Source organism: Nasonia vitripennis (assembly GCF_009193385.2).
Source record: "Nasonia vitripennis strain AsymCx chromosome 5 unlocalized genomic scaffold, Nvit_psr_1.1 chr5_random0007, whole genome shotgun sequence".
NCBI lineage: Eukaryota > Metazoa > Arthropoda > Insecta > Hymenoptera > Pteromalidae > Nasonia > Nasonia vitripennis.
The window spans coordinates 819,821-835,035 of NW_022279658.1; the positions used below are offsets into that span (position 1 = coordinate 819,821).

General features: G+C 30.9%; 1 protein-coding gene and 2 long non-coding RNA genes across 5 annotated transcripts; 1 reads left to right on the forward strand and 2 right to left on the reverse strand.

Annotated features, from left to right (window-relative positions):
• Window positions 1-8,492: 8,492 nt before the first annotated feature.
• Window positions 8,493-10,823, forward strand: LOC116417936. The gene is made up of 4 exons (XM_031933114.1): window positions 8,493-9,061; window positions 9,507-9,668; window positions 9,750-10,385; window positions 10,483-10,823. Exons 1-4 carry the CDS (start codon window positions 9,004-9,006, stop codon window positions 10,707-10,709), a joined length of 1,083 nt encoding a protein of 360 aa, XP_031788974.1. The 5' UTR covers window positions 8,493-9,003; the 3' UTR covers window positions 10,710-10,823.
• A 337-nt stretch (window positions 10,824-11,160) lies between these two features.
• On the reverse strand, window positions 11,161-11,585 carry LOC116417934. Its single transcript, XR_004228124.1, has 2 exons — window positions 11,503-11,585; window positions 11,161-11,419 (listed from the first exon to the last, which is right to left on the reverse strand). It is a non-coding gene; the product is annotated as an uncharacterized LOC116417934 (long non-coding RNA).
• Window positions 11,586-11,591: 6 nt separating this feature from the next.
• Window positions 11,592-13,427, reverse strand: LOC116417935. Of its 3 annotated transcripts, none has more exons than XR_004228126.1 (5): window positions 13,316-13,427; window positions 12,386-12,581; window positions 12,137-12,301; window positions 11,939-12,063; window positions 11,592-11,789 (listed from the first exon to the last, which is right to left on the reverse strand). It is a non-coding gene; the product is annotated as an uncharacterized LOC116417935 (long non-coding RNA). The 3 variants fall into 3 exon arrangements; XR_004228125.1 differs by having other exon boundaries at window positions 11,592-11,841; XR_004228127.1 differs by having other exon boundaries at window positions 11,724-11,768.
• Window positions 13,428-15,215: the final 1,788 nt, after the last annotated feature.

Consider the following 15,215-nt stretch of genomic DNA (forward strand, 5'->3'; position numbering starts at 1 on the left):
TGGAAAACATTTTAAATCTAAATCTTCGGCACGGACATCTAAAGCAGTAGCATATATCTGGAGCATCTGATATAATTTTGAATCAGTTTCATTAATTCTTTTTGTATGTAATGGATAAATAGTATACTGTTCATAATATGGATCTGACTGAAACTTCTGTGTTAGTAATGCAGCTATTTGCGATTTTTCATTTATGTTTGTTTCCTGATCAATTTTGTCACCATTTTGATTAGCTATATTGTTATTTTCAGTATCGTGCTCATGCACATTATTTTGTGTATTATCATTTTCATTATCTGCAGCCAAATCTTCATACTGTAAATTAAGATTTTCAAGAATGTCTTTAATTTGTTCAGGACAAGACGGTATCTGTATATTAAAATACAAAGGATTCCAACGTTTTAACCAATGCAAAGCATGCCAAATTTTCTTAACATCGACATAATCTTCCCAAATAATTTTTCCCTTTGTCGGATTACCTCGTATTAAAATAAACATTTCATGATTAATGTTTAGAGGATCGGTATCTGGACAAATTTTTTTCAAAGTTTCCTCTAAAGGTAACGGTAAATGAAAAGTTCGACCTGTCACTTTATCAATTTTGCAATAATTAGGTAAATTTTTCTTCATCACGGTACCCATTTTAACAACTGTTTGGAAAGCTTTGGCTCGTTGTATCAACATTTTTTCATAAGTATTTAAAGTTTTGATTTCATCAGGGATTTCTTTAACATAAAGTTCATTTAAAACACATGTAGATGGTAATGTATATTTTTTTAACTTACCACTACAGCTTTTACAAATAAATTCATTATTGAAATTTGGGGAATTGTATAATTCTTTTAATCTTTTCCAGTAATTTAGTTTTTCAGGAATATTAACATCGAGCAATTCTTCCACCAAATTCGTTTTATCGAAATATTTATCAACAGATTCTATACTGCGCTCACAACAAAGCTTTTCACAAGAAACGCAAGGAATTTTAGGTGGATCCATATCTATTTTTGTGTACGCTTTTATTCCCTCGCTATATTTGTCTTTTATTTGAGTTTCGTTTAAGCAAATTTCATACTTAGTGCTATTAATCAATATTGCTGCTTGTTCAGCATTTAATGCAATATTTTTCAATTCCTCGATATCAATATTATTCAAAGCACTTTCGATTTTTTCAATTTGTTTGTAATTATCAATTATTTTATATAAAAATCGTTTGATAGTGCGGAGTTTTGGATAATGGACGGATAAAATGTTTAATTTTAAAAATTTTGATGTGCATGACAAAGGTTTACTATAACAAATAATCGGATGGCCTTTTTTCTCTGAATTATGAGATTGTGCTGAACAATTATCAATTGTTTTCAAAAAATTGTAAGCATTGATATATGTAACATCGATTAAATTTTGAAATAAATTGTTAAGTTCATTCAATACATCCGGATCAACTTTTTTACAATAATCATTACATTGCCAAATTTTACTTTTAATATTTGATTCAATAGTCGGTAAAATATTCATTGTTTGTCCTTGTTCGTTCACAATAATATGTGTTTCTATTTTATCATTAATTTTTCCACTCGTGAAATCGTATGTTGATTCTCCAAAATATCCTTCCGAAGAAGAAGTATGTTTAGGTAAACCACATAAAGCAGTAAGTGCATAAGAACAGTTTTCGTCATCTATTATTGGTTCACCACCTAGTCTAGTTAAGGAAACTTCAATTTTTTCCTTAACATTAAGCAATTCTTTTTTTACTTTTGAAATATGATTATCTCGAACATAAAAAGCAGACATGACCAATTTATCAGCTTCTATCCTACGATCTAATACAGATGTACAATCTAATTTTTGCATAACATTTTGAATATATTTTTCTTTTGTTTGTATTAAATTTTTAGTAGACTGCTTTATCATGATAGATTTGTATTTCTTTGCTATTTTTTTAGCTATACTAGTTTTATTTGCAACTACGCTTCGTTTTAAGCTAATTTCGTGTCTCTTGGTTTTATTTCTAATCAAAATTTTGTTCTTATTCGATTCGTAATAGTTTTTCACGCTAGCTAATCGTTTCTCTTTATTTAAGTGATAATGTAATCTTCGCTTTTTCAAAATTTCTTCTTTATTTTCTTGATAATACTTACGTTTTCTTGATAATTTCTCAGCTCTGTCAATATCAAACTGACGAAGAAGTTGTGAAACAGCAGAAGGAGATTTTGATTTCTGTCGGATATTATTTTTCTTAAATTCATAGTAAGCTTTGTTGTTTTTTGACTTGTTTTCTTTGCTTTGCTTATAATGATTACGTTTTTTTGAAAGCCCGTTATCTTTTGAAATAGACTCTAAAAATGGTGGTTCATAATTAACGTCACTTTCAATATTTTTTGAATTTAAATCCAAATAAACAGTAGATAATTGACTTTTTTTTTCATTATAACTGTTACAGTCAGATGAAAAATTAATGTTTGATTGATTAGCAGGTAAGGAGTGTCTTAAACTGCAGTTGTTAAAAAATGAATTTGATTTTGAAGAGATGCTTTTCTCTGTTAGTCCAACTTTTTGTGAAATTGGGTTATCTTGAACCATTTTCTGTGTACTGCATATTTTATTATTAATTGCATACAACTGTTTTTCATTAATATGTGAGTTATTATGTACCGAGGCCTTACCTACGTTTGTATCATTATGTTGTTTATTAACAGTGAAAATATTAGATTTAGAGAAATTGTCAATGTGCCGTTCATGTTGTTTTTCAGCTTTAATAATTGGCACTACATTAATGGACGGTTCCTCTATTTTTTCTAAAAACAATAAATATGCATCTTTGGCATACAAAGGCCATAAGAATTGCTTCAGTTCTGAATCACTCACTTTTAACCATTTATTTTTGTCACGTAGCATGTTTGTGTAATGACCATGGTAAAGGCTGTCGCCATGATGAAATATAACACTTATAACTTTGAAATAATTATTATTTATTGAAACTGTTTCGTCTGGCACATTTTTAATTTTTAAATTAGTATATTTTGATGGCTCACCGTTCTCGTTAATTTTAAATAAGTTCAGTTGCAAAATTAAAAGCTCATTATCTGTAGTCAATTCCGTCTTCTCAATTTTTTTATGTTGACATCCATTGTTACAAGTAATGTCTGTAACATTCCAACTTCCTACATTATAATTCACGAGGTCCTGTAAACTTAATATCTCCTCATTTTGTGGAAGTGCCAAAGGAAATATATAGTTTAGAGTAGGTTTTAAAAAATTAGTTTCATTGCAATCGGGACATTTTAGAACAGTATTCAATTTATGATTCAATAGATCATGTAAAATAATAGATTTCTCACACAGATGCATAATAAATTCAGCAACATCCTGTTGAGCTCTAATGGTATACTGCTTATGAGTATATGCTCTAAGAGCAAAAACATCAACAATCTCTTTTCTGATATAATTTTTGAAAAAAACATTAATCCCTGTTAAATCTAAAGTTTCATTGAATCTCAGTCTTATAGGTTTACAGTGCAATAAGCTTTGTAAAGATGAGTTTGCATAACAAGATACGCTATCATTATTTAGTAGCCCAACAACATGAACACAATCATTAGATATATTAGGACGAACTTTAGTCATTACTGAACAATATTTGTTCTGAAACGTGTTATTTTGTAGTACCGTGCTCTGCACTTGACCAGCTTTTGTGCTAAGAGATTTTAATAAAGAAGTTTTATTTGCTTGTCTTTTCAAAAAAGGTTGTGAACTTATATGCTTGTTATTGTCAAAAATTATAGGGAAATGGGTAATGTGATTATTTTCAAACATTTCATAAAGATGTTTACGTAATTTGAGAGAATCATAACAAATTTTAGCAGGATTTTTTTGGAAAACCAACGACGTTGCAAATGCTATTGCATAAACACCGCAATCATCAGAATTTGGTTGATTCTGCACTGTAGGATAATAAATAGGAATTTGGTCAAAATATGGAAATAACTTTCTTAAAAATATTTGATTGCACTCGTGCAAATACTTTTTATTTAAAGAATCATATATAAAAATAGATTTGGTATCATAGTAACAACAAATCCAATGACCATTAATACATTTATTACACAAATCATCACAGCTATGTAATATTTGGACATGGAGAACGTTTCGTGATATAGGTTTTATACGGCTCGAATTAGGATCAAGCATTACATTTGTAAGATACAACGTAGAACGTGGTTCAAAAATAGTCTCATTAGACAGCATGCTATGAAATTTATCAATATGTGTATCCTGTAACCGAGATCCATCAAGAATTCTTGACATTTCATCATTTTCAAGAACAAATATTTTTTTTTGTTTTTCCATTTCAAATAATAAAAAACACAGAAATTTATTAAAATTTTAGAACATACAAAACTAAAAATGGGCACACGAAGCTGCCAACGTATAGGGGCGCACGAAGCTGCCAATGTAGGGGCGCACGAAGCTGCCAACTTAGGGGCGCACGAAGCTGCCACCGTAGGGGCGCACGAAGCTGCCAACTTAGAGGCGCACGAAGCTGCCAAATCAGAGGCGCACGAAGCTGCCAACTTAGGGGCGCGCGAAGCTGCCAAGTTTGGGATGCACGTAGTTACCAAAATGATTATGGTAGAGACTTGATGGCGATCCAAACCCTGAAAAAATAAATTATATATCAGTAGTGACAAATTATTCAATTGATTATTTTGAAGGATTTATGAGCGAAAATTAAAAAAAAAAGTAGCTTACTTTCTCTCAAATGATATCTTCCGTTTATTTCGATCCAAAGTATTCCTGTAAAAGTTTTATGAATGATGTAATGAAATAAGACATACTACTTTATACGAAAGAACTACATAATTTATAATGTTCATAAGACAAAATATTTTTTAATTAAACAGTTCATGATAAATTACATTGTACATTATGGTGTCCCTTATTTAGAAAACTACCTCTAGCGACTATAATCCTGGTAATATGGATTTTTCAAACTTAAAAGTTTTTTTTTTTTTCAAGGGAAAAGTAGGACTCGTAGAGGCACCTGTTAGAAGGGCCAAAAAAATTTCAAAAAAATTGAAAACATTTTTTTATGACAAACTTTTGATCTGAGCCCGGCGCTCTTCGCTAGAGGCGGTTTGGTAAATAAGGGACACCCTATTGTACATGTACATATTCTTTAAGGAAAGCTAACCATAAATTATCAAATAAAAAATGATATTTATTTTTGTATATATGTTAAATTATTTAATAAATATATATTAAACTATTGAATATACTCAGGTACACTTAAAAAAACTTTAAATTTGTATTATTTTATTTTTATTTCAATTCTGGGATCGAAGAGCCCTAAGACTTTACAAACAGGCTTGAAACACACATAATTCTGTTATCTATAATTTAAAGAAAATGTTAAAAATGACAAATATTTTGTTTAAAGTGTAGATAACTTTTTAAAAATGAACTTATTTGCAAATTCCCACACTCGGACCAGAATTATGTATATATTTCATGCCTATCTGCAAAGTTTTAGTGTTCTTCGATGCCCAGAATTAAAGTATGCGGTGAGTTAAAAAATGAAAATTATGAATTTTTGCCTTTGAAGTCATGTTTTACCTGGTAAATGGCATTTATAAAAATTTTAAGTTTTTTAAAGTGTACCTGAGTATATTCAATAGTTGATAATATATATTTTTTAAATAATTTAGTATATATATAATATACATATACATTACTTTTATAATTTAAGGTGGTTAGGCTGTTATAGTCCACTACCCGATCTTTACAGTATTTCTACAGGTATGTCAATAAACAACATTTAACTAATGATCACAGATAATATATCCATTCGAATTTATCAATGTCAATTTTCTTCATTCGAAAGTAACCCTAATCCACAATATTTACAAAATGTATGTACTTATAATCTACCAGTATGTTTCATGTTTTTAACTGGTCCTAGTGATCAATCTTTATTTATTAAATTATAAAATGATAATGTACGACTATCGTGTAGATTATTGTTATTTTCTAATAAAATAAATAAATATATGGATGAATTAGCAGAGGTTAACGTTAAAATGTAATTTATGGAGCTGGCAAATTGATATGCGTCAAATAGGTAGTATTGGATTATAACAGGTAAAGATATTATATACAGTACATTATACATGTATATGATGTATATATTATACTCATCAAGATTACAACAAAAAGTTATGCTTATTATTTGAATGGTTGGTGATTTTCCAAAACTCTAGTCCGTATCTTAAATTCTAACCTCAACATATTGTTGTTCTACCTGCACCAAATTTGTTTTTTTCGAAATTAGAAATAATTGATTGAGATATATATATACTGCCCATCATCCCACCGAGCAACCCAGCAGAAAAATTAACACTTGGGCACTTATAATAAGCCTCAATTTTCTAGCAAAGCACATAATCTGCTTATATACAATTTTCAAAAAATAAAAAGAAACTAGACTTATAATAATTATATAATAATTACTTACTTTGATACTAAGAAATATCCTTCTTCACACATGCACAGGAGTTTTCTCACGATTTTTTGTTGAGGAGGATTCTGGAAACAAAGAGATCCGCACCTAGCGATAGGCACCATTAAAATAACATGCCGATTTTAGTTTTACGTTCAGGTATATCCACCAGATTCGACTATATATATACCTGTATGTATTAGCTGATTATCCGCGATCCGGCAAACAAAGGTTGCACGCGCGCCATCTGCTAGGGGAGCGCCAAATTCAAATAGATTACAACTGTAGTGTAAATTAAACAACTTCATTATCTACTTATTTTAAAAAACACAGACAGACGGAGAAGACTAGTATACATATTTATTGATAGCTAAGTAATGTGTAATGTGTGCAGAATTATATTATAATTTTTAATTCATATATACTCATTTTAAGAAACACAGGCAGACAAAAAAGACTATTAAATCTAAAAATAATCCAGTTAAAATTTACGTACGATACATATATGATTTGTGTAAGATCAGTTTTTTAAAATAAAAAATCAATAAAATAATAATACCTGATGCACCTTTTCTAAAATGATGTCTACCGATGGAAAAGATATATGTATATAATAAAATATATGTAAAGATATATATATTATGTATCTACAAAAATGATGGAGTAAGGAGAAAATAAAAAAAAACATCATCTAAAAAATATAGTCCACTTAAGTAGGCTACAGTGCGTATGAAAAGAATGGTACACAAATAAATGTTTAAATAAAAAATCAGAAAATGTTTTAATTCATATATTGTTACATTATTTTAAATTAATTGTTATATTAACTTGTATATAGTTACAGCAAGATGTTTGTTCAAATTATTCACTTTTGAAATCATTTCCTCAATTTATAAAAATAACCAAAACTATTGTCACTTATTATTATAACTTCTTCGACATAAGTATAGGAAAATTAATAAAGAATTATTATACAAATGTTCCCTTCACTTAAAAAATCTTCTCTACTTCATTCGTCAACCAAATAAAGCCTGTTCTTATTTGATCCAGTCATTATCCGAGCACTGGGAAGGGCGCATCTGAGTGATCTATTTGAAAAATAATATATACATTTTAAATTATCGTTGTGAGATATAAGAATTTTTGTTTATAAGTATTATTATAAATATTTATTTTATGATTATTCAAGCTTAACATTCTTAATCATGACATTATTTCCTTACCCCAACAATACTATAAAATAGATTAACGTCTATCTCCATTGACAAAAATTCTAGTATCATGAGTAACGTATACAATTTTTGTAGAGTTCATCCAAAGTTAGTGCATGAGACACGCATCACTGATCAGTTTTCCAACAATCTCCAACAGTATTTTATTCACTATTGCCAGCAACTGTAACAAATTTAAAAATAAAAATTAGAATTTATCATAAAAATGCATGCACGTTAAGATGAAAACAGTAATTGAATATGATTGTGACAATTTATAAACTTGTTGAACGATAATGAAACACATAAAATGAAATACACGATGCATAAAAAAGAAAGAAAAAATACTTGTATGATTTGATTCTCAATAAGCCTTACAGATCATTTTTTGTGTGCGAATAAAAAATGTATATGCTTCTCTTTGTTATGATGCAAATATTATTGTTTTTACCTTAACTAACAAGGTCAACTTATCCACTTGACTCGCAGTAGTTACAACACCATGCAAATTATATTTTTTTGTATTACTTAGTTGCGCATGAACACATTTATCAGCTGTTGAATAATTGTCGTTTTGATTTATAAAATGCATACAGCATTTATGTCATTGAATTTGATTACTTATTACCTTTTAGAATATCCTATTACAATCCTAAAAAAAATACCAATAAAAATGACACAAAGTATTACAGTTCAATAATAATAATCAATAAAAAGTATTATAAAGTTTTAACTTATCTGATAAATAAAATATTGTTCCTTGTTCAAAATTCGTGCGACTTCTTTTTTCTACTCTTTTATTTGTACATCATGATTATATCAAACATTCAAGTAAATATAAACAAATATGTGAATGTTAGAGGGGTATTAAACAAACTGATATTCAAATTCAATATTTGTAGGTTAAGTTTTGAGTTCTGAGCAGTTTATTTTAAACTATCTGTTGAAGAAAATTGGTACTATTGCAAGTACAAAGTGTAGAGTAACCCAACAGTGCCCTCAAGCAGAGCTCGGAGGTCCGAATAGACCGTGTCTTGCGTCACATGCATTGTACATGGGGGAAAGTCCGACGGCCGGAACTCGGAACGCGGAACTATGATTCAAATTTTGACCACGCGTGGCGCTGATTGCTCCTTATAGTAATAAAATCGGCGCGGCAGCCGGCAACCTAGCGCACGTGATGATCTCCCGCATTGTCCTTTGTCTCTATCCGGCCGTTATTTCAAAAAAAGATTCGGACGTGCACATATATCGGCACTGAGAGATTTGTGAAGCTTCTTGTTTTCTTCTTGAAAAATGAGCGAAAGGCAAGGCCTATTGAATAACATGGCTGATTTGAAAATTAGGAATGAAGGTAAGAAAAGGTCCTTTTATAAAAGTATTAGTAACAATTTCAAAGTAAACGCACGCACGTATTCTTAAAAAAGTGTAAAATCTTGTCCAGTTGCAATTTTTCTGTAATTTCTTTATTGCGATTCTTCATTTTATTGCAATCAAAACAATGGTTTTTTGATCAGACTGTCTAAAGCCCTTTTTCGCGTTCGCAAAATCGTACAAGAAAATCTGTAAAATAAAGGGAAAACCAAGTTCGGTGTTTCTCAAGGGCGGTGTTACAGTTACATGAGTTATTTTTTTTACGTGAACATAAACATTTAAATAATAATCCTTTGGGGAACTCTGAACTTGATTTTCCGTCGTTTCTTCGCGTACGCAAAAAGAGCCTTTAGATGATCGTTTTTTAATATTAAATTAAATTATAAATCATTCAAAAAGAATAAAAAAGATATCTAAATTTACAGAAAATGAAAACTTGAATGGTAATCAAGAAGAATTTCTTGATGATTCCGACTTCGAAGTGGATAATGATAGCTTAAATGGCAACCAGCAAGATCGTCCTGATGCTGATTTAGACGTAGAAATGAGAGAAATGGAGGAGTTGATAGAAAACCCTCCAGATCGTTGTAAGTCACACTTTGCAATTTATTAACTATGTTGATTTGCTATAATTTATATTATTCTATTCTATTTTTAATTTATGTCAGTTATTCTACAAGGACCTCTGCACGGTCAGTACAATGGAATTGCTGGACACAGACCATTCTTAGGCATAGGTGCTGCTAGTAATGCACAAGAACCTCTGCAGAATCAGCAAAATGGCATAGCTGGACAGGGACCATTTCTAGGCCAGGGTGTCGCTGATGAAGCTCAAGGACATTTACAGGCTCAGCGCAATGGCATTGGTGGCCAAGGTCCACTGCTAGTAGGCCCGGGTGCTGCTGATGGAGCTCAAGGCCCTTTGCAGGCCCAGCGCAATGATGTCGCTGAACAGGAACCATTGGTAGTGGGCCAAGGTGCTGCTAATGGTGCCCGAAGACGTATTCAGGGTCAGCAAAATGGCATCGCTGGAAATCAGAGACCATTACAGCACCAGAGAGCTGCTGCTGGTGCCCGAAGGCCTATGCAGGGTCAACGTAATGGCTTTGCTGGACAAAGACCATTACAGCCCCAGAGAGCTGCTGCTGGTGAACGAAGACCTCTACAGAACCTTAACAATAATGGTGTTGAAAGACAAGGAAGAAACGCTGGAGGAAGACAACAGGATGAAGCAGATCATCAGGGAAGCCCAGTGCAAGGAAACGCTAGAGAAGAGTTGCCTCTTAGAAACCAAGCTCAAAATGGTTTGTAAAATTTTTAATACCAAAATATTAACCCATATTTACAGAATAATTTTTTTTTTGAATTGTTAATGACTTATTATGTTCATTATAATTGTAGGTATGAAACGTGGAAAACGAGGAGTTAGGGGTGGTCGTAAACTAAGAAAAAAAATTCCACTCAATCCTTATCAACAAGGATTAAAAAACGTGGCAGAACTATTTCTTAACATGGTAGAAGAAAGCACCAACCGCACAAGGGCAAGGCTCGAAGGAGAAAGGGAGTTGAGAGAGAGAGAGTTGGCTGAAGCAGAAGAAGAAGATTACGAACAAGAAGAAGAAAAATAAAATAAAAATTAGTTCAGAAAATATGCATGCATTTAAAGAAGTCTAAATTATTTCAATAAAAAGGTGTGACTAAATGCATGGCTATTAAATGTCATTATATTTAATCTTTTACTTTATTATAAAATAATACTTGAAAATTATAGTTAATACTTTATTTATTAATTTATGCTAATCAATACTAAAAATAATAAATTTTGATGTAACAGCCTGCGTACATTAGAGAAAAAAAATAAAATCAGTAAAAATGATGAATTTAGTTCTCAAAAAGTTATATTTGGATATCATTTCATGTATTAATATATTAATATGTTAAAAATTCTTTATGATCTCTCTAAACAGCAAAATCGTAGATGTTTTATGATTTAGATTTGAATTTTGTATTTTAACTTGAGAAACTATAAAGTTGTAGCCATTTGCCAAAAATAAGTAGATGAGTAAAAATACAATGCGATTATATCATTTCAAATTTTTATTTTATTTACAAAGAAATTTTTCATATAAATTAATTGATAATTTTGCTATTTGTACGGAATATAATTCATTAACAGATTCAACTTTTAATTTTATTAAATGCTGATAGTTTATAACAGCTCTCGCTGACTTCTTGAATTATTTTATATTATTCTTATATTTTATGTATAGCATCCTCATACTTTGAATAAATCCATATGTTCATTCTTGAATTGAGTTTTTATTTTCATTCCTGATAGCTGCAAAAGAGGAATGTTTGTTATGTAACACTTTTTATACTCAATAAAATAACGATTATAAAATAAAATAAAATGCAGCTTACTTTGTAATATTTTGGCATTGACTTAATTTTGTAAGGATCTCGAGCTTACTCAAAAACACTGGTTAGCTTGATCCAAGTTTCTCCAAGATATTTGAGAATGCACACACAATGATATCAGTAGCTTTACTAGTTTTAAGGCGCCTGGAAGGTACAGCATCAGAAGGGTAGAGAGTTTCAAATTCAAGTAATAATAGTTGTACATAATTGTCAATTTTTTTGTTTGGATAAGTTTACAATGATAACTCCTTGCTAAAGACTTCCTTTTGCTGGTAAAAAATATTGAAGTCCTATAAATTTTGTAGGTTAAATGTTTCCATACAGACTTAAGATCCGATGTCACTTTGAATAGTTATAAGATGATACCAATTATAAAGCAATCGATAACTATTGTGATTCGTTCACTAGTTTATCCAAGAAAATCTATGCAAAAACCAACCTTGTAATGGAATATTTGGCTCCTTCTTATCCTCAAATTGATCTTATTCTGTAGAATTTTTTGCAGTCCAGCTGATTCCAAAAGTTTTAGCACTTTGAATTAAAACTTTCAATTTGTTCCCAGTACTGAAATTTACGAATCAGATAAAAGTTTGCACTACTTCCAGTAGTAGATAGGTAGTACATCACAGTTCCACACCTAAATTTTCTATAGGAAAAATTGCTACCAGCATGAATTTATCAGGCTTATGTAGTAGCACGTTAAGCAGCAACCTTTTTGAAATTAAAAGTTTGAAATGAAGAACTAAGCACTGGAGAACGAACTCTCTTGGATTTTGACAATGTATGCTGTTGATAAATTAACCTAGAAATAAAATGAAATAATTCAGTGAACCTAAAGAAAATAAAAATAAATATCCTAATAGAATAAATTAAAAACAATAACTACCGTAAGAATTAAGATACATAGTATGTAAGATGAAGTGATTAAACTGAGAAAAATATGATCCTGCTGCTGCAAGTGCACAACTGTTATATGGTTTACCAATGTTACAAATGTCCTCTTGTAGACCTCTTGTGACTCTTATTGACTGGTTATCATTATCCTCCGTATCTACTTTATGGATGCTGTCTCGTCTATGAACCTTAAAATAAGAATACAAAAGGATTTACACACAAATTATGACTAAGATTATCATTAAATTTTTAGTAAAATTAAACAAAAAAGCTAAAACTGATATTTTTTCCATCTTCTATACTAACATGAACAATTATTATTACTAAAAAACAATACAATATTCTGTAATATAAAAAGTCATATCTTTGAATGAACAGCGGCTTTTATTGTGTACACTTCATCCTCAATATGCAAAACATTTAGAATGTATGCTGAGCTCGTGTAAAAATGAAACTTTTTAATAATTTTTGACTAGGAAGTCACCACCGGTGACCAAACGTTCTTTGATGCATGCATTTGAGGCACAGAATTCAAATTTGATTGTTTTTCAAGCTTCAAAATTCTAGATTTATTTTTATTAAATTGTTAAATAACAAAACACCTGATAATATTTTGAGCACAGAAAATCATAAAATTTAGATTATACTCCTCAAAAAATATAAAAAAAACATATTTATTACTGTTGTAAACTATATCATATATTATGGGTAATTCTGCCGTAAATGGCTCAGATTGGCGTCCAAGGCTTGTATGCGAATGTTCAATGGAAAAAACTATGTTCAATCTGGGTCTGTTACTGCAGAATCATATCAAATTCATATTATACGCCCTTAAAAAAGATAAAACCAAAAATTGAAAAACAGTTTTCCACAGTTTGAGATACAACAAATTTTGTTAGGTTTGTATTAAAAATCATAATACCTTGTCCTTGCCCTATTTGATTAAACCAAATGTGTGGAAAAGTAAAGCCAGTAGCAACAGCAGCATAGTTGAGAGCATAGTAAAACAGCCAGTTATTGTTCTTACGATGATGGCCTCTTAACCAGTCACCATTCTCATTTAACCCGTTAATTTGATTGACTGCTGGAAAATGATGGAGTTTGTCGCACTGAAACTTGAGGCCAAGCAGTCTATTATGTTAGTTACACTACACAATATCTTTTCTGCTTATATATATATTACTGACCAGTGCTTAATGTACATAACCAACATAATAAGTAACTACCTCCATGAAGCAGTTCGTACTCCAAGTAGTAACTGTGATGTTAAATTATGTATCACTAACCATGCTTAATATACATATAACCAACATCATAATGAGTAAACTACCTCCATGCAGCAAATCGCACTCCAAAAGTGGTAATTGTGATGCTAGTATAGTATCTTGGTTAAAAGTATTAACTTTTTCACTCACAAATTATAATTGATTGATTCAACATAGATTTGTTTATATTAAAAAAAATTTTAAATAGCAGAAGACCGGTTCTCTCTTCTCTGATGACTACATAGTGATGTATATATATCGTACGTATACGTATACCTAGCCTTACTTTATAAGCGGAAGTCACGTGACCGGAAGGCTGAAAAATATCGGGAGACGAAGACCGCAGCAAGCGAAGCGAAAATAAACTCGCAAATTTCATTTATTTATAACTCATTGTAGAAAGACTGTTGGAATATAAATCTTTTTTTATGTGAAAGATAAGATAAAAAAACTTTTGCATAAGTACTTCTAAGCCACATGTAAGGTTAAAAATCCGCTTTAATAAACGAACAGGAGTTGAAGAAGTAGCAATATCAAAGTATATAAGGGCCGCCATGCAGCGCCCGAAGACGCGTACGTACTGTTAGTTACTTATACTTGCCATCGTGGCGCTGTCGCGCCCCTTGATATCGTTACTGCACTGTGACACTGCAGAGGCTATTTTGACACATGCCTCAATTGTATAGTCGATACACAAAGCATATTAACAATGCCCTCAAAAGTCGTCTTCTGTAGAACAATTGCAGGAGATTACGCTTTTTCTTATTGCTCACTTCATATTCTACACGTTCATTAGTGATTATTGATGTGTAGCTAGTGGTGGTCTTCTCCTCGATTTTATCCAGTAATATAGCTTTGGTCCCATATGAAGTTGTAAAGCTCAGTGTAATTCCGTTGAACGAGATCTTGTCAAAAGCTGCTGGATTATTTCTGTACTTCGTCACTAAAATAGCTATTAATTTTTAGCAAAATGTAGTTTGAACGTAGTCCATGTGTCGGTTGTGAAATTTATACCAAAAAATGTTTTGATTAATATATTTTTTACAATACAAGTAAAATCGTTATTGCTTTGGGGCTTAAGACCAACGATATTTTTTTTAGTACACGATGTGTTTAATGGATAAACTCTTGAATATAGTAAATATTGCAGAGCATCTTCTCGTGAATGAATAAAGATGCCATTGCGATGCGCTTTGTATCTCTTGACAAACGAGTGTTGTTCATATTTTAAACAAAACTTGTAAATACTACTGTGAAAACTTGATGTGAAAACGTACGTCTGTTACTTAATGCCGTAGCAACTTGAATACTCAAAGACTGTCACAGCCATCCTTTAAATACGTTTGCGTGAAAGGGTAGTATACGTATTTATACAAGAGAGGGAAAGAGAAAAGAGCGTGTATGAATAATAACTCTAATGACTAGAGTTTTGGTGAAATTTGTGTTTAAATATAATTACCTAGATAGTACGCTATACCGTCGGCCCACTACGGCTGATAGTATATCGGACAGCGACGCTTCACTGATGCATATAAAATGTCTCATAAACTCAGTCGT

Bases quoted from the DNA above. Each gene is read 5' to 3' on its own strand.
- LOC116417936 (XM_031933114.1), top strand. From the start codon at position 9,004: ATGAGCGAAAGGCAAGGCCTATTGAATAACATGGCTGATTTGAAAATT. The intron at 9,062-9,506 runs GTAAGAAAAGGT...CTAAATTTACAG, and splicing joins TTTGAAAATTAGGAATGAAG to AAAATGAAAACTTGAATGGT. The intron at 9,669-9,749 runs GTAAGTCACACT...AATTTATGTCAG, and splicing joins AGAAAACCCTCCAGATCGTT to TTATTCTACAAGGACCTCTG.